This window comes from Myodes glareolus, chromosome 6 (assembly GCF_982192425.1).
Source record: "Myodes glareolus chromosome 6, mMyoGla1.1, whole genome shotgun sequence".
Lineage (NCBI taxonomy): Eukaryota > Metazoa > Chordata > Mammalia > Rodentia > Cricetidae > Myodes > Myodes glareolus.
In genome coordinates, this window is record NC_142031.1 from 82,498,000 (window position 1) to 82,517,728 (window position 19,729).

General features: G+C 41.7%; 1 protein-coding gene across 1 annotated transcript in view; it reads right to left on the reverse strand.

The window, feature by feature from the left end:
- Msh2 (mutS homolog 2) overlaps nucleotides 1-19,729 on the reverse strand; it is a 58,149-nt gene that overhangs the window by 3,754 nt on the left and 34,666 nt on the right. Inside the window, exons 9-14 of the mRNA XM_087907287.1 lie at nucleotides 11,063-11,186; nucleotides 10,060-10,210; nucleotides 8,799-8,896; nucleotides 5,838-6,083; nucleotides 4,558-4,762; nucleotides 711-958 (exon numbers count right to left, since the gene is read on the reverse strand). Of these exons, the coding sequence (XP_087763413.1) occupies nucleotides 711-958; nucleotides 4,558-4,762; nucleotides 5,838-6,083; nucleotides 8,799-8,896; nucleotides 10,060-10,210; nucleotides 11,063-11,186 (1,072 nt within the window). The remainder of the gene's footprint in view (nucleotides 1-710; nucleotides 959-4,557; nucleotides 4,763-5,837; nucleotides 6,084-8,798; nucleotides 8,897-10,059; nucleotides 10,211-11,062; nucleotides 11,187-19,729) is intronic.

The following is a 19,729-nucleotide window of genomic DNA, read 5'->3' on the forward strand; positions in this document are numbered from 1 at the left end:
AATCTGACTCACCAGGTTCAAATGAGCATGTTTCCAGAACACAACCTTAAAAACATGAAGAGCCAGAGATGGCTGAGTGGTTAAAAGCGTGGACAAGCCCTCCAGAGGACATGAATTCAGTTCCCAGCACAAGTCTCAACTCCAGCTGGAGGTCACCCAACCTCTCCTGAACTCTGCCTGTATTCACATGCACTAACCCATACACAGACAAGGCACACACAAACAATTCAAAAGAATGTAGATCCTTTGAAAATAAATCATGTCAACAGTCTCTCTCTTCCACACACACACTTCAAAAACAGTACCAACCTACATCTGTAACTGGAATAAACCAAGCCCTCTCCCCCTTTATCATTCTGATGCAGTAATGCAGATAATGTATACTGCTCTTTTCTCTCGACAACCAGTAGTAAACGTGTCCTTAAAAAACAACAATAACAGGGGCTGGAGAGATGGCTCAGAGGTTAAGAGCACTGCCTGCTCTTCCAAAGGTCCTGAGTTCAATTCCCAGCAACCACATGGTGGCTCACAACCATCTGTAATGGGGTCTGGTGCCCTCTTCTGGCCTGCAGGCATACACACAGACAGAATATTGTAAACAAAATAAATGGATAATAATAAAAAAAAACAATAACAATCAAGAATAAATAATGTGACAGACAGATACCACTTTAGGCAGGAAGTTCCTGCCTCGAGTTGCGCGTGCCCACCTTTTTTAACTTGGTAAAGCATAGTTAAGGTTTCTTCACTCGTTAGTGCAGTGACATGCAAATTGTTGACAGTTGGTATCTGGCTGGCCAAAGCAGTAAGTTCATGGAAATGGGTTGCAAACATGCAAAAGGCACCAATCTTCGTTGCAATGTACTCCGATATAGCCCATGCTAATCCAAACCCATCGTAAGTCGATGTTCCTCTTCCCAGTTCATCAATGATTATTAAAGAATCTTTGGTTGCTGATCTGAAATGTAGAATTACAGGACATAAAATGTAGTTTGAAGCCTGGTATGGTGGCACACATCTTTAATCTCAGACTTTGGAGGCAGAGGCAGGCAGATCCCTGTGAGTTCAAAGCCAGCTTGGTCTACAGAGTTCCAGGACAGCCAGAGCTGTTGCACAGAGAAATTCTGTCTCAAAAAGCCACACACACACACACACACACACACACACACACACACACACACACACACACACACACACACAGAGTGTAGCTCAGGGATCATCACAGAAGAGGGATGACAAAGAGGTCTTGGGTGTCTGCAGCAGAATATTATTTGTTGAACACAGGACACAGCACACATGAATCCACATCAGCGAGTTTGATATGTGTTATCTCTCCCCACACCCTCTCTCTTTTTGAGACAAGGTATGCCTTTGTAGTCCTAGCTATCTTACAGTTTATTATATAGACCAGGCTGGCCTCAAACTCACAGAGATCCACCTGCCACTGCTTCCCAAGTGCTGGTGTTGGACCCTATAGTCTAAGCACCAAGGAGGAGTCGCCCCAAGAGACCATCTCTCACATCTCAGCTGATATAAAAAGCATGAGGATTTTATTAATTCTGTCATGACAGGGTCTCTTAGCATTTGGGAAGCCGAAAAGACCTAATAATCAGCCCTCAACTGCTCAGAGATCTGGGGAATGCAATATTTAAATGTTTAATTATTTAAAAAAACTTTTCATAACCAAAAGAGACAGGTTGGCTCCTAGCAAACACTCTGTTTCCTCCAAGAAGACAAAAGACAGACGGTCACGTCACTGACCAGCATCCATCTGCAATTTGCTTTGACTGCCAAGCACTGACCAATGGGCAAAAACTGCCTATCACCTAAACTGGAGACCTCCAAATGTGGACAGGATCACTGGAATCGACAGTCTAGCTGCGCAGGTAAGGTAGACCTGTCTTCCTAAAGATTTCTTGGTCCACAGGGTCTTCAAAAGCTTGCCAGGCTCTATTAAACAACAAAGGTCAAATGCAACTTTCAGCGACCAGGGAGGACCAAAGAGTAGCTCTAGGTGCCAACCAAGTAAGTTCTCTGTCATTTTTTAATCAGTAACTCAAGTAAAATCTTATCCTTCTCAAAGATCTCTGACAGTTTGATAGCTGAGAGGTTTTGCCAGGTTGTTTCACCAAATAAAAATACTTTTCATTATAATTTCTGTTTTAACAAACCCAAGGAGTTCTTAATACAATATATATGTCTAAAACTTCTGTTTTTCTTATAAGTTCCAGGGAGCCAAATTAAAAAACCCACCATAAACAGGTCAGATACAAACCCCTCAATTCCCTGGTCCTAAAAAATTTTTTCCTCAATTTAACTTTGTTCTCTGTTCTGCCAACACCCTAACCAGGTACAAGAGACACCAGACATTTCCATGCCACAGACACCTGTCCTGTTGGGAGCAGAGACCAGCTATGCCAAAATGTGACCAACACCCAGCTTCTCTCGGATCTCCCTCACCGCCACACACCCCCCAAAGACGACGCCCACAAATCAGCTGGAAGCAGTCTTGAGAATTCGCCGCCCCAATTCCTTCAACCTGTAATGTCTAACCTTCTACTTTTTATTATAAAAAGGATCCGGGAATGTTATTCCATTGGCTCACTTTAAGAGCTAACCACGCCCATCCCAGCCACTTTTGACCCCTTCCCCTCGCCGCCATCTTCCTCTCTTTCTCTCGCATGTGTGTGTGTGTGTGGGTGTGTGCACGCACGTGTGTGTATGTGTGTGTGTGTATGTCTTTGTTTTATGTTTGTCTATATCTCCCTTTTTTAAGTAATAAATGTCTAGCTTTATGTATAGCCTTATGTCCATTTACTCTGCCATTCACCGTATCCAGCCGCCCGACTCTGCCGCTCGCCCAGGGACCCTGTACTGCTCCGGCGGCAGCTTCTGCCTGGCTTGCAGGCCGCCCGGGCCATCATATCATCATTAATAGCTGGTACAGGCTACTTTTAAAGGAAAAAGCCACAGAAGCAAGGGGTGTGTCTAGGAGTTCTTCTTTGACTATTATGATTGACTTACTCAGAAGGGCTATTACCAATAATTGGCTGGAGAGCAGTTGACAGTTCAGATGAGATTAAGAGGTCACTTTGATCCCGTTTCCCAGGGTCTGAGTCAAAACATACAAGCGTGGGTAATTGTTCAGGAACTGAGTCAACCTCTTAAAGGTTATCTTGCCCCAATTTTTGGAGAACATACATGCATGTGTAGCTGTTAGGCCCTTGATTCCGGGGGGGGGGGGGGGATAGCTCCAGAATTGTTTTTAAAGTTTTACACTGGGATTAAAGGTGTGCACCACCACTCCCCGAGTTTTACATTGGGATTAAAGGTGTGCACCACCACTCCCTGAGTTTTACATTGGGATTAAAGGTATGCACCACCACTCCCCGAGTTTTACATTGGGATTAAAGGTGTGCACCACCACTCCCTGAGTTTTACATTGGGATTAAAGGTATGCACCACCACTCCCCCGAGTTTTACATTGGGATTAAAGGTGTGCACCACCACTCCCTGAGTTTTACATTGGGATTAAAGGTATGCACCACCACTCCCCGAGTTTGCCTCTTTTTCTGTCAACTGCTGTCTCATTTTCTTTTTTAGTTTAAAGTTATAGATATAGATGTATTGATCAATTACTAAACCACTCATTAGTGTTAAACAGCAACCTCACAAAATATTTCAGTACCCTTTAAAACAGCAGTAGGAAACACAGCAAACAACCATGACTGTAAAAACCATCAGGGAAGAAGTATTTTCACCATTAGAATGTTAAAGATTGGGCTGGAGAGGTGGCTCGGTGGTTAAGAGCACTGACTGCTCTTCCAGATGACCTGGGTTCAATTTCCAGCACCCACATGGCAGTTTACAACTGTCTGTAACTCCAGTTCCAGGGAACCGGACACCCATGGCAAAACAACATGCACATAACAAAAGAACTTTAAGGAAGAGAAAGGATTTGAATAAAGGACAAGAAGGTTTTAGGTGTTGTGAACAGTGGAGGTGAAAGCAGAGGCGACCACTAGGAACAGTAAGGACTTAGTATTTATTTTATGTAGTGTATCTGTATGCGCTTGAGTGTATTATGTGCACCACGTGCACACAGGAACACATGCTGGCCAGAGGTTTCAGAGGTGTTACCTCTGCAACCAGAGTTACAGACAGCTGTAAACCACCATGTGGGTGCTGGGAACCAAACCAGCTCCTCTGCAAGAGCAGTAAGTACTCGTAAGTGGTGAGCCATCTCTCTGGTCCAAGAACTTTGTTTTTAAAAGATTACAAGCTGCTTCCCTTGCTTTGTTTTTGGACACTTGCTATGGAGCCCAAGCTCGACTCAAGCAACCAAGACTGAGTCACTCTCTGTCTCCAGATTAGCCGGGACAGCAGGCGTCCCAGCTCCAATCACCCCTTTAAGGTCACATAAAGTACATACAGCTCACAGGCAAACCATCGCTAACCTAAGAATGCCTATTTCATTTACAGATGAATCCATGAATGTAGTTTACACAGAATGGGGCCACGCGTCTCCACTTTCGGGGGACAAGGACACACACATACCTGAGGATAGACGCAGTCTCCAGCATTTCAGCCATGAACGTGGAGACACCTTTTAGCTGACTGTCACCAGCCCCAACTCGAGCCAGGATGCAATCCAAAATGGATACCTCTGCTGACTCGCATGGCACAAAACACCCAATTTGGGCCATGAGTACAATCACCCCAGTTTGACGAATGTATGTTGATTTACCTCCCATGTTGGGACCTATAAAATGAATTATATTAAAAAGGAAGACTTTTGATTTCTTTCACTAACAAGATACTGGTAGTTCAAAACAATATCTGAAGATTACTTAAGTCACAATGATACCCAAAGCGACACAAAAGCCATCAAGAACACATGCACAAAGTCACTGCCCACAGCCTCCAAATGCAACGTTCTTACCGTTTCTTCCAACATGCCTACACAGAGCCCTTTAACAGGAGAGAGCTCATGAAATATACAGCTAACCTGGAGTCTGACTGCGGCAAATAAATCTACATATACTACCCCGGCTAAAGATACCGGCAGACTAATTTAATGATGTCAAAGCAGAACCAACTGACAGTCAACAGTATTAGTCATTAATAAGTGGGCTAGTAGTGAATAATCAGCCTGGGCAAACTCCTCATATCACTTAAACTCCATGCTACACAACCCTTCTTTTTGGGTTAGGTTACACAATTTAAATACCCACTTGGGGAGGTGATAGAATGGAGTCACCACTTGCCCAGTGCCTGTGGCACTCTTACTTCCCTCCTGCTTTCTAGACTCTCCAGACAGCTCAGTTCCATTCTAGATGGAGCTACCCCAAGTTTTTCCAGCAAACAGGTCCAATCTTCCACACACTGACTCTGGTGAGCTTTGTGGGTGAAACAACGTTTCTTTTAAATGCTCTGAACACCTGAAACATTGTCTTCTAAACTTTAGTCACCCCAAAAGTTTTCCTTCTAATCAGGATCTGAAAGCATTACCAACCCGACAATGCATTCTTTCTCTAACATCAGAAACAGAGACTTCCTTCATCATTTATAACACATTATTTCCATTCCAGTGCTTTAAAGAAGTGTTAACTCTTTACACAAAGTCCAAAAATGGGTTTTTGGTTTGCGACTTTCCCCCTCCTTAAAGAATTTTTACCAGCGGAGTATTGGTGACTCACGCCTTTAATCCCAGCACTCAGGAGGCAGAGGAAGGTGGATTTCTGTGAGTTCAAAGCCATAGAACTGTGTTCCAGGACAGCCAGGCTACACAAAGAAACCTTTCCTTGAAAAACAAAAACAGTAACAAAAAACCTTACCGGTGATGATGTGAAACATCTGGGTGTCCTTTTCAAAGTGCACATCGTTCGGGATAAATGCAACTTCATCTTGGACCTCAACACAAGCATGCCTGGAGGCTTTCAGTGTAATTTTTCCTTTTCCTTTCTCCAAGATGACCGGCCGTACGTAAGGAATAGGTGCTGCATTTGAGACGTGTGCGAAGCTGACGACAGCGTCTAACTGAGCTAACACATCATTGAGCGTCTGCATCGGCTCTACGTAGCCTATAAAAACACGAAACAGGACATGCACACAGGACTATCAAATAGCAAAGATACATCTTAGAATTAAAGTTTAGCTCAAGACCATTTAAAAAATTGACAAGTTTGCTATAATGAAATTAGCCTAAAACTTGGGAGTAGAGAATTGGCTCAACACCAATGAAGAGCACCGGCTGCTCTTCCAGAGAACCCAGGTTCAATTCCCAGCACCCACATGGCAGCTCACAACTGCCTGTAACTCCAGTTCCAGGGAACCCAACACCTTCACACAGACATACATGCAGGTTAAACACCAATGCACATGAAATAAATAAATCTTTTTTAATAAAAAAAAGTCTGAAACTCAATGTCGTGTTAAATGTTTTTCTAGCCTTACATGTTTTTCTTATAAAATCTCAATTAACTAGCATAAAAAGGCACATTTCCCTGAATGCTGGGAAATTTAGGAAAGCCGTGACGACAGTGTTAGGATCACCACAAGACACAAGAAATGTGCAAGCTGCTGTCAGAATATTAGCTGAGTTTCAATTGTTCAACTGGTACATGCAGAGGATTTCTCCATAATTTGATCTGACAGCCATTTAGCACACATTTAAGTTCCACTCTGCCATAGCACTAGAACTAAAAGCCATCACATACAACTCCCTAACACAGGCTAGAAAAAAGACGTGAAGACAGCAATGGCCAAAATTTCAGAATGGATTCTAAATGCTAATGGAGTGAAGTGGCTGACAGAGCAAATCCACATGCCTCAAAACCTATCATGTGATTCAATCCACATGTCTCATAACCTATCATGTGATTACCAATGGCAGTACTTCTGGAGAGTTCAGGAAAATGCTCAATTTTAAGAATACATAAGATTTTCTGTTTAAACGGCTGAAAATCTGCTTCAAAATTTTGTTTTTTTAGATATGCTCTTACTGCATTAGGCCAGGCCGGCTGGCTTTGAACTCTGAGATCTGTTATGAAATTAAGAGTGTGTGTCAACTGGTCAGTAGTGGCACACGCCTTTAATCCCAGTAAGCGGAAGGCAGAGGCAGGAGAATCTCTGCAAGTTCCAAGGCCAACCTGGTCTACAGAGCTTCAGGACAGGCAGGGCTGTTAAACAAAGAAATCCTGTCTTGGAAAAACAAAAAACAAAACAACAAAAAAAGAACATGTGCCACCGTGTCCCAACATTACATTTTTTATTATCTTGTTGTACATAAAAGTAGATAATTAACTTAAAAATGGCCAAATAAAATAATCATCTCATATTATAAAATTATACTCCTGTTTTGTTGTTTGGAAGGAAATGAAAGTGTCACATTATATTATGAGAAAGCAGTAAGAACCTCTAGAAATTAATTAACCATAAATGTAGAACTTACTAAAATATACTTAATTTGAAATGGTAGGAAAAAACCAGGGCTCTGTGTGTGTTAGACGAGCCGCTCTCTACAGCTGTGCTGCACCCCCACTCATTATTATTTTAAACTTGTTAAGATTTCAACCACACTGGGGCTGGGGCGGTGACTTTGTGGTTGAGAACAATGGCCGCTCCAGCAGAGGACCTGAGTTCTGTGCCCAGCACTCACACTGGGTAGCACACTGTCTGGAACTCCATTTCCAGGGGTTCTAACGCCCTCTTCCGGCCAGTGCAGACACCTGCATGCATGGGTTGAATAGGGCTGTAATCTCAACACTTGGGAAACAAGAGGGTGATGAACTACTCAAGGCTAGCCTGCAATGTATAAACTATCTCAAACTTTAAACTATCTTTAAACTATTTTAAAACAAAACAAAATAACATTTTTATAATAAAAAATAGGCATTTACTTATTATGTGAGCATGCATGTGCACACACTTGGACATCAGAGGACAACTTCTGATGATCTGGCAACAGTCAGGTCTTTCCTCCCACCACGTGGGGCCTAGGGATCAAACCCAGGTCACACAGCCCAAAGCAAGCACCTTTATCCTCTAATGCATTTCACAAGCCCTATAGTTTTTGTAAAAGCATTTTTTCTCGACTTTGAGGCTAGCCTGGGTCAAAAACTGAACCCATAGAAAGGGACAGAAAAGGAAAAAGGAAATCTGAAACTGTCCACCGCATTTTAAAGAAGTCAGCATTAGTTCAGGCTGATGGCAAATGATACGAAGCCCAGGATTCAAAGACTAAAACCAGACCTTTACTAGCCAGGTAAAGACAGCTTCTGTTCTGTTTTAGGAAGACTCACAGTTGAAATGAACAGTATTTATAGTGCTCTTCAAAATGCAAATTAGATTCAAAAACACAAATCAACTTAATTACTGTGCTTCAGTTACCTGATATCATCAAGCAAGAATAAAATCTTCATAAACCACCCCATTCATTTCTGCACCAATATATACGGCATATTAAAATAAACCTTAAGTTGTTTCTTTTGCTTTATTATGAACACTCAAAAAGTAAAACAACTTATAGAATTAAACATGTATACAATCTTTCACATGTAATACACCTGATCACTGTAGTTCAATCCCTGGACTCACATAGCAGAAGAGAAAACCAACTCTTGCAAGTTGTCCTCTGGCCTCCACAAGCACACATGCATCCACAATTCAGATTAAATAAATATAACAATAAAAAATTAAAACAGAAGCAAAACTATCTTCAAATGTCCTGATGTTTTTCTATTAAACAAGAAAAAAACAGGAGATATTCAAAACATTCAATGCTCTATTAAATTTACCTGAAGAAATATTGACAATTTCTTTAACAATGGCATTCTGGGCCTCTTCATATTCGCCTTTATTTTTAGTATATTCTTCATTTAAAGAAGACAGTTCACTGCAAATCAAAACATGGCATTATTAAAAATATCAAAATGTTTGCCAGATATGTATTACGCAAAATATGACATATTTGTTTTATGAAGCATCTGAACAATGAAAATTAAAAATGGAAATACAAGTAGAAAAATGGGCAACCAAGCAGGGTGTTAGGATGCACACCTTTAATCCCAGCACTCAAAATGCACAGACAGGAGGATCTCTGTGAGTTTAAGGCCAGCTTGGTCTACATAGTAAGCTCCTTCCTGAACAGGATACACAAAGAAACCCTGTCTTGAATATCCAATACAAAATTAAAAAAAGCAAAAAACAAAAAACTTTTTACCTATGAATAAGTCTATCTAAAACTTCCTAAGATCAATTAAAAAAAAAGAAATTAAGTTTTTTCATCAGCAAACAGAAAATAGCTATAATATATAGAGAACAGATCCAGTAATGCAGTTAAATATCTCTCTTCACTAATGTATACATTCAGCTGAAATATCAGAATTTTTTTTCTTTCTACTTGATAAATGATAACTGAGACTTTCCTAGAAAAATAGACAGATGAGGGGACCAGAGAAACAGCTCAGCATTTAAGAGCGCTTGCTGCTCTACCAGGACCAGAGTTAACTCTCAGCACCTACATTAGGCAGCTCATAGCCACCTAACACTCCAGCTCCAGAGGATCCAAGGCCTCTGGATCCTTATGTACATACCCATTTGCAGTCACACATACCTAAATATAACTTAAAAAACAGATATAAACCTTTTTCTAAAAAAAATAAAAATAGTCAAAAATAAAGCAGAACAAGAGGAACTAGCTCAATGGACACAGAAAGATTAATTAATTATTCAACCTATCTGGATTTTTTAGAAGATGATGAGAAGATGAACAGACAGTCTTTCTGGTTTCGTTGCTTTGGGTAGGATCTGATGAATGAGATCACTTGAACTCACTGTGATTCCCCCACCCGTTGTGGAACTGGGACTCCAGACACAAGCGTGCCTCCTAGCTAGCAGAGCTGAATACATGATAAGCTTCTTGGAAGAAAGCAAAGCTTGACTCTTGTTTAAAAAACAGTGAACAATAATAAAAGTAAAAACTCTTTGTCGAAGGCATTCAATTTTTTCAGAAACCATCAACTACCAAAAGCTTGAGAGAACTTCATGTTCTCGGACCTGTTGGTGAACTTAACCCCGTTCTTCTGAATATCCACCGTGCTGAAGTTCTTGTTGTTGCGAAGGACTTTTTCTTCCTTGCAGGTTACACGAAAATAATATCCAAACTGTGTGCTGGAATCCAACTTAATCTGTTTGCCAGGATCCAATCCTTTATGATCAGAAAGAACAATTAGGTCATAACTGCATACTCTTTTCAGTGTAGATGGTCAAAATCACTACATCTGAATGCAGCACACTTATGACAGGGCAACATACTGGAAATTATCATCTCACTGGGAAAGATGCGAATCCCACTTCCCTGGGAAACCATGCAAACTATACCTATGAAATCCTAACCCCTCTTACAAATGCTGAGAAGATGCTTTTTATATGGGTGAACCCACCCAAGGGGGCAGAGTACCAATCGTGGGCAGCACACAGTTTCATATGTTGGATGCCGGTGGAAATGGTTATGGTACAGTGCGTGCTTAAGGAGCTTTGCACAGGGCTTAGTGCCTTTAACCACTGAGCTACCGTCCCAGCCAGGCTTCTCTAACCAAAGAATGTTTGAAAACTGGGGCAGAATTGAAAGTGGCCAAATGCGATTTCTAAAACAAAACTTTGGACAATGAAAGTCTAGAACTAGGCTTTATTCTTGTCAAGCAGAGCAAATTTCACAGAGCAAGCAAACTTTATGTATGTAAGATTTGTAAAATTTTCTATCATGGCCTCTGCTCATAATTTTACTCAAAGTGATTATTAAACCACACTAAAAATCAAAAATACTATACAGAAATTTGTTGGCTGAAGAACAGCAACTGAATTTAATGGCAACTATGGGCAGATCTCATCTGCAGAGAAAGAACAGCGGAGAGCCATGCGTAAATAAAACTAAGGTTAATAATAGAATCTCAGAATGTTCAATGTCCAGCAGTCACCATCTGCCATCAGCAAGTGCTCTCTCGGGTGGCAACGCGAAAGACTCAGGTACCAGTGTGAACACTTGAAGAATGATTCTTACCAAGCCCCCGGGCTGCGCTTATTAACGTAGACTGCATCTTCTTCTCTAGGCCGTCCATCACTTCTCTTAGTTCACTCAGGTTAGGATCAAATGAAGGCTTCACAAGAAACTCATGGTTTTCCACCTACAAACAGAACAAGGAGTTGCCAAATTATACAAACCAATGGGTGGGGACAGATTTTAGGAAGCATGCCATTTCTTCCACCTATGTAGTGGTGGCTAATAATGTGACTGACCACCCCTGAGTCACTCAGACAACACTGAGAACCTTCTACTCATTAACATTTTAATAGCTTAAGAGTTCTAGAAACACAGGAATCACCCATATGAAACAGCTACATAACAAGATGCACACATCCAGTGCTACCCTTACTACTAAAGAACGCTCAATATTCAGAACCATCGTCAAACTGCAGCTTTTCCCAAACCAAAGATCTAAAGAATCTCAAATAACAGTTCTAACACGGCACAACACCCCATTCCCAATAACCCACAACAACCACACTTAGAAAACCGTACCTAGAGAGTGCCGGCGAGATGGCTCAGTGGGTAAAAGAATTGCTACAAGTTACAGGCCAAGCCTGGAGACCTGAGCTCCACTCCTGGATTCCACTGCACGCAAGGTGAAAAATGACACTCCAAAGCTGACCTCTGATCAGCACATTTGTGCTATCCTTCCACAGATAAATACTTTACAACTGCCAGGTACGGTGACGCTTGTCTTTATTCCTAACACTCAGAAGACAGAGACGGGAAGATCTCTGTGAGTTCAAAGCCAGCTTAGTCTACACAGTGAGCTCCAGGCCACACAAAGTTTCATAGTGAGACTCTTATCTCAAAAAAAATTAAAAACCTGTTTTCCTCAAATTGAAGTTCAGCTGTGGCACTAGAGGGATGACTCAGTTATAAGAACACATTCTGAGTCCCCAGTCCCCACGTGTGTGCCTATAACCCAAGGGCCAGAAGCAGCCCTGGAGCTCATAAACGTATATACCACACCATGCACACAAAATCAGTGAGAAGATACAGTGCAGCTGGACATGGCGGTGCACACCTGTGATGGAGGGCAGTCTGGCTAAACGCGACCCCAGCTCAAAACAAGTCCCAAAAGTTCATCCAGATTTCATTATTTAAAAACACATTTTTGGGGTGTGGAGAGAGTGAGTGCTGGGTGAACCCCAGTCACGGCATTCTTAAATACCGTTGTTGTAAGCTGCTCCTACATGACTCCTCTGGAGACTGAGTCTCACTGTGGAGCTCCGCTTGCCTCTGCTCCAGAGCATTGGCACTAAAGGTGTGCACCACCATGCCTGGCTTTTGCATCTATTATTAACTAACAAGAAACTGTAATGAAAAATGACTATCATTTATAAGAGCAAAGACATACATGAAATTGTCAAGTCTTTATTATGTAGAGACCTTTATAAAGGCAATTTGTTTGAAGATTAAGTAGAACTGGTTTCAAGTGATGGGCCCCATGGAAACGGGCACTTACATCAGATGCTAAGAGCTCATCAAGCCCTAATGACTGTTCTTTTTTAGAAAACAAATGACTAAAATTTCAACAAATAAAATTACAAAGGAACATTTTAAAAAGCAGTCTATCTGTACCAGGCATTAAAATTATTAAATAGACAATTATACATAAAAGCTTAATAGGAGAGTGAGTCAATCTTCTAAAACAAGATGACAAAAACATATTCACTAAATAAGACTGAAACAAATTGCTCCTAATTATTATCCACTTAACCAGCGCACATCTTCACATTCCTAAAGTGAACTACATAAGAAATGAAAATCAAATTACAGAAAGCTAGCAGAAAATGAATAAAATATTTAAAACAAAATGTTTCAACTACATAAAATATTAAAAGCTAAAATTCTGAATAGATATTTTTAAAGATGAAAGATATACTATAGTTACCAAAAATAAAAAAAACATAAAGGACAAGATTTCTTTTTATCAAGGCAGTTCTTTGCATATTATGTATTAAGGTCATTAAATGAGCATGCATAAGTACCTAAAATGAGCAGCAAAGTAAGGGAGAGGGAACGCTGTAATAAGGTGACTGTTTAGACAGCCTTGATCTAGTCTACAGCTTCCTCTGCTCAGCGGTCCACCACAGCTTTTCTCCCACCTCCTGCCCCCCCTTCCGCCCCACCAAGAACAAGAAACCGCAGCAGACACTAACAAGGCTTCCCGAAACCACACTCTGGTGAGAGTGGACACTGATAGACTGCTTTCAGAAGGGCAAGGGCAGGTGGTGCACACACTTTAATTTTAATCCCAGCACTCAGGAGACAGAAGCAGACAGATCACTGAGTTTGAGGCCAACCTGGTCTACATTCAGAGCAAGTTCTAGGGCAGCCAGGGCTACAAGGAGAAATTGTGTGATGGACCAGCTCAGCCGGGGTATTGATTGGGGGTATTGGGACGTATGGGACAGGGTCTCAGGAACAGGTGGGTATGGAGTCGGTGAATGACAGACACAAGACTCAAAGGAATTGCATCTGAATGCATCTTTATTAGGCATGAGACTTATCCTTTTTTATAGAAAAAAACTGTTTAACTGCATGTAAAATTTTTATGTGATACAGATTATTTTTAGAATCATTATATCAGATACATGAGAATAGAATTTCATCAGACAGATGTCCCCAGTGTGGTCTATGGTTGCTCATGCTAGACATTGGCATTAATTTTGATATAAATTTCTATTTAGGTTATGAGTCTATGGCATTTTGAGCTGTGGGCAAGCAGTCTATAGTTTTTTTTATTTATATTTTTGTAATCTACGTAGAAGAACTTCTTTTCCATATTTTTAACTCCCTTTTAAACTTTCCCCCAAACCAATCTCAAGACATTATAGGCATCATCTCTCTCTTTTATTCTTATTCCATCTTTGTTGAATCTGTCTTAATTGTTCAATTAAGTTTGCCTTTTGTTCTTTATTCACTAAGCACCAGGTTAAACCTGGAAACCGTTTTCCTTGAATGCTAACCCATCTTCCTCCATCAGCATCATATGCTCCTGTATATGGCCATGTCTCATCAGTAGACTCTGGAAACGTAAACATACTATCTTCCCTTCCAGAAGAAACAAGATTGTGTTCCTTAGAACATAAGAAGGTAATGCCAAAAGTGCAAGGGCTCCAATGCAGGCAGCACGGCACACACACCTTCTCTGCCGGCACTCTTTTTTGAAGCTTGTGCCACAGCCTACGTGAGAGACCACGCAGACTCCACAGGAGGTGGCATAACAAGAAATCTTGTCTTGAAAAACAAAAACAAAACCAAGAGGTTGGAGAGATAGTTCAAGATGGTTCAGAAGTTAAGAGCACTGGCTGCTCTTCCAGAGGTCTTGAGTTCAATTCCCAGCAACCACATGGTGGCTCACAACCATCTGTAATGAGGTCTGGTGCCCTCTTCTGGCCTGCAGGCATACACAGACAGAATATTGCACACTAAATAAATAAATGTTTAAAGAAAAAAAAAAGGAAGTGTGGTACATAACGTGCTTCTTCCAGTGAACCTGCAGAGGTGAGGCAGAGGCCGGGCCAAGTTTCTACCCTCAACACCACCACCCAAAAACCTAATGCTGAGGCAGAACCCTGAGAATTCATTCTCACTGGCTCCAAATCACAAAACAAAACAAAACATACAGTTCTGAAAGTTGCTGGGAAACTGGAGAGATGGTTGGGCAGCTAATTGCTCTTGAAGAGGACCCAAGTTCAGTTCCCATCTCCAGCACCCACACAGAGACTCACAACCTCATAATTATAGTTCTAGGGGATGTAATGTCCTCTTTCTGACCATTTCTGGCTTCTGTATATACACATAAAATAAATATGCAACAAATAAATGTTTAAAACAAAAATGGAAAAGAAAGAGATGCTGAAAGACTTAAGCAAAACAAGGGGAAATGAACAACTAGGTTTTAACTTAACTAAAATAAAGGTTGCTAAAGGGAGTACATCAAATGGCCACCCTTCAGCAGTCTGTCACTTGCTCCACGTACGGCACAGTATTTCAAACACTATCACCTGTCCACAAGAACAAGTCACTGAGTCAGCAAAGGTGACAGACAAGCATGCGTGGGATGAAACCAAGAAACAAATGAAAGGAATGAGAAAAAGCGAGGTGGTGGTGGTGCTCACCTTTAATCCCAGCACTTGGGAGGCGGAGGCAGGTGGATCTCTATGAGTTTGAGGCCAGCCTGGTCTACAGAGTGAGTTTCAGGACAGCCAGAGATACACAGAGAAACCCTGTCTTGGGGGGTGGGGGAGAGAACAAGAAAGTTAGCCCTTCACCAAATCATTAGAAAACTCAATGCAACATAGATTTTGCTGAAATCAAATTACCAATATTGAAAGAATAGAAAGACTCCATAGAGGATGCATATCAAAAGATGAAGGAATTATAAAACTAATAAGTATAAAAGATATTATAAGTATCTTAAAATACTTTTAAGTTTTATATATTTTAATGTTTTGTATATATGAGTGATTTGCTTGCTTGTATGTCTGTGTGCACCATATGTGCCTGGTGACCTTGGAGACCTGAAGAGGACATGGAATCCCCTGGGACTGGAGTTACACAAAGTTGTAAACTGCCATTCCATGTGGGGACTAAAATCAAAGCTGGGTCCTCTGCAAAAGCATGTACCCTTAACTGCTGAGCCAATGCTAAATGCTAACTTTAAAAGCTCCACTACCCCATGAGTATTAGATAAAATATTATATATAAGCGTTCTTTTCCAAATAAATGAGCAGTTGGAGAATATTCCAGTCTAACTGCAGTCAAGGGAAGACTCTCCAACACACAATCAGAGGTTATTTCAAAATCTACTTCATGCCAGGTGGCATGAGCCTTTAATCCCAGAGGTCTGGAGACAAAGGCAGGTAGAGCTCTGTGCATTTGAGGCCAGCCTGGTCTTCTATACATAGCCAGTTCTGGAGCAGCCAGGGTGAGACTCCATTTTTTGTTGTTGTCTTAAAATATAGTCCAGCGGTGGTGCACGCCTTTAATCCCAGAATTTGAGAGGCAGAGGCAGGTGGATCTCAGTGAGTTCGAGAACAGCCTGGTCTACAAAGTTAGTTCCAGGGCAGCCAGGACTACAGAGAAACCCTTTCTCAAAAAAAACCAAAAATAATAATAACTCCTGACTACTAACTAGGTTTCCATCAATCTGACACAAGCTAGAGTTCTCTAAAAGGAGGAACCTTCAATTGAGAAAAGCCTTTATAAGATCCAGCTGTAGGGAATGAGTGATTGATGTGGGAGGGCCCTGTGGCCCGGCCCACTGTGGTGGGCAGGTGGTCCTGGGTTCTACAAAAAGATGGGCTGGGCAAGTCATACCAAGCAAGCCAGTAAGCAGCCCCCCTCCATGGCATCAGCTCCTGCCTCCAAGTTCCTGTCCTGCCTTCCTTTGGTGCTGAAGCTCCCCAAGCTGCTTTGGTCACGGTGTTTCGTCACAGCGATATAGTCTGACTAATTCTCAACAACGAGGAGAGTAAAGGCAGAACCCCCTCTACCAATAATGGGGTCTGGATAACAACTGCCTACAATTTATGCTGGCAAACAAAACCATGTTAGCTGCTGGCTTTTTTACTGCCCCTGCTTCTACTGTGGTCAAAATGATCTTTTTTTAGCAAAACATATAACTGAGATCAAAAATAATCTTTCCTAGCTTCCCTCAGAACCAGGTGTGGGGTTCTGAATCAATTCAGGCCAAGAGAATGTGAGCAAAAGCCATGTATACCATTTCCAAAATAAACGACCCATTGACGGCTGGAAAGAAGGTGAGTCCCCTTGCATCTGAAGATAGACGCAAGCTCAACAGTGGTGGGCAGCAAGACAGGAGCCAGGTCCTGCCACAGGGGTGCAGTCTGCCCCACTAGGCGGCGCTGACACCCTAGACTACCATCATGACACTGAAGCCCTAATCTCAGCACGGCGCCACCACACTGCCACTGTTTAAGCCGCCTGTACTCACTGCTGCACTGTTCTTATTTTCAGTGACAGCTAAATCTTCACCCGAATAAATCTGGACGCCCCAGGCTGAGAGGAAAGCTTGAAAGCTTCTCTGGGGATGGGCGTGGTGGTACATGCCTTTAGTCACTCTCAGGAGCTCAGGTAGGCAACTCGGGGTGGGTGACATCAAGGAAATCAGGGAAGATATATACAATTCATACACAATCCAGCTAAATACAAATTTATCATCTATACTCATGAAATGCATGAAGAAAAAGTCAACAGGACAACCATGTACCCACATATGCATACACACATACACACGCGAACACACACGTACAGAGATTCAACAGGAAACAGTGTACAGCCTAAGATCCAAGACCTAGGAGAAGGCTACAGGCACCACCGCGGGCAGAGTGTGCCACAGAGCATCTATAATGCACCTCCCCAACACCAAACACACACTGTAATTAACTTCAGATAAGGAAAATTAAATATTAAGACATTCAGGGCAACGGTGAGAAAGCAGCTACTACTTGAGATGGTAGGAAGCTAAACTGAACTGGAACACTCTTGTTGTTGGGTGGTGGCAGCGCACACCTTTAATCCCAGGCAGAGGTAGGCGGATCTCTGTGAGTTCAAGGCCAGCCTGGTCTGGTCTACAAGAGCTAGTTCCAGGACAGGCTCCAAAGCTACAGAGAAACCCTGTCTTGAAAAACCAAAAACCAAAAAATAGGGGGTGGGGAGAGAAATGCACATTACTTTCCCCAAAGCTAGAAAACATGATCGATCTTGAGTGGGTAAAGAACTTTTGAAAACTGGCACAGATCAAGCACAGATCAACATTCTTCTAAATAACTGATAATGGAAATAAACCAAACTGAGTAAATCATTCCTTCTTAATCCTGTGGAATGCATTCAGTTAAAGAGAAACATTGAAGGGAAGTAAAATGTCAAACACTTAATAAACCTCCAGACACGCCATGCCCACTCCCCCATCACACAAATGAAAGGGGACTGGAGAAATGGCTCAGTGGCTAAGAGTACTCGCTGTCTTCCAGAGTTTCCACCTGTAACTCTAGCTCCAAGGGATCCGTGTCCTCTTCTGACTGTCCTGGACACCTGCACACACAATACACTCAACATAAAAACAACAATAATAATAAGAGGGTACAAAATCAGTAATGTTTGAAAATAATGAAAGAGAAAGACAACTCAAAAGAATTGTCTTTAAGTCTTAAGTTCTCCAAACAGCTGAACTCCAAGGAGAGGGAAATGCTGGGGGAGGCATGAACATTTAATCAGAGAACATATCTTCAACAAGTACAGCAGCATCTTTAAAAATAACCACTGGGGTCAGAAAGACAGCTCAGAAAGTAAAAGTGCTTGTTGCCAAGTCTGACACCCTGAGTTTCAGCTGCAGGACACATATGAAAACTAATTCCCTCAAACTGTCCTCTGATCTCTACACGTGCATGCACACACACACACCATATGTAATGTATAATTAGCTAAATAATAAGGTCAAGCCAGTAGACATTCCAGCACGGATACAAGGGGTGCATGATGAAGCACTACTGACAGTCACAGCTACTGGGGAAGGAAGGGAAGGTCATTTGTCTCTGGAGTGTGGCCGTTGGAAGGTGGCCACTGGATGGCGCCACACTCACGAGCATGCAGGCAGGACTAACAAGACAGTCATTATTGAAAAAAGGAAGGCATGACAGTGGAGGGCCAGCGCAAGTGGACTTGGGTTGGATTATGTTTAAGATAAATTGTATACATGGACAAAATCGTCAAAAAAAAATCTTAAAAGAATTGATATAATTCACTAAAACACTAATAAAGGAAAAGTGTTTAGTTCTGTGAAAAATCAACGCCTTCTTGGAATCTTGGCTTAGGATAATTTTGATCTACATTAATTTTAAAAGTAGGAAAAACAGAGGACTTATGGAAAGCAGCCACAGAAACAGAGAGCTGGAGGGGAGAGGGGCACACAGCACACTGAGTAAATGAAGGCTCCATCACATGAACTCCTAAGAGCACAGTGGGAAAATAGTGAGGCTTTCAAAGATTAGATAGGAAAGTTGAAGAGTCCCTAGAGGATTTCTCAAAGTGGTTCTAAAACTGTAATTTAAATGCCTAAAATCATTACAAATATCTGTGTTAACTAACGGTGAAAGCCTGAATTTGCCTTATAACCTGGGATAAGGTTAGAGGCGGGGCATGGACACGAGGTAAGCTCCCAAGTGCAAACCGTGAGAGCCTCCAGTCACAGTGCAGGGCACAACAGTCCTCCCGCTCTGGAGGAAGCCAACACTGTAAGCAACTGTGCTTAGCTCAGACAATCATCACCATTACCCCACACAACCACTGCTTCAAACAGCCCCATCATGGCGCATGGCAGGGCTCAGGATGCTGGCTCACCAGCTCCTGGGAACTATTTTAGGGCCAAAAAGGAAACTGGCTTTGATTAAATTAAAATCCTAAGATCTCACTGGATCTAGCAATTCTAATTAAAATCTATCCTATCTTAGCCTTTTTAAACTATAATTGCTATTTTACTCTTTTTAGAATATGCTCTCACACCTGCATACCCACATAAATACAAATAACATACATAACTTAATACGACCAAAATAAATCAAGATCACATAGGGCAAATTACTAACTCAAATAAATTTACAAGTATTA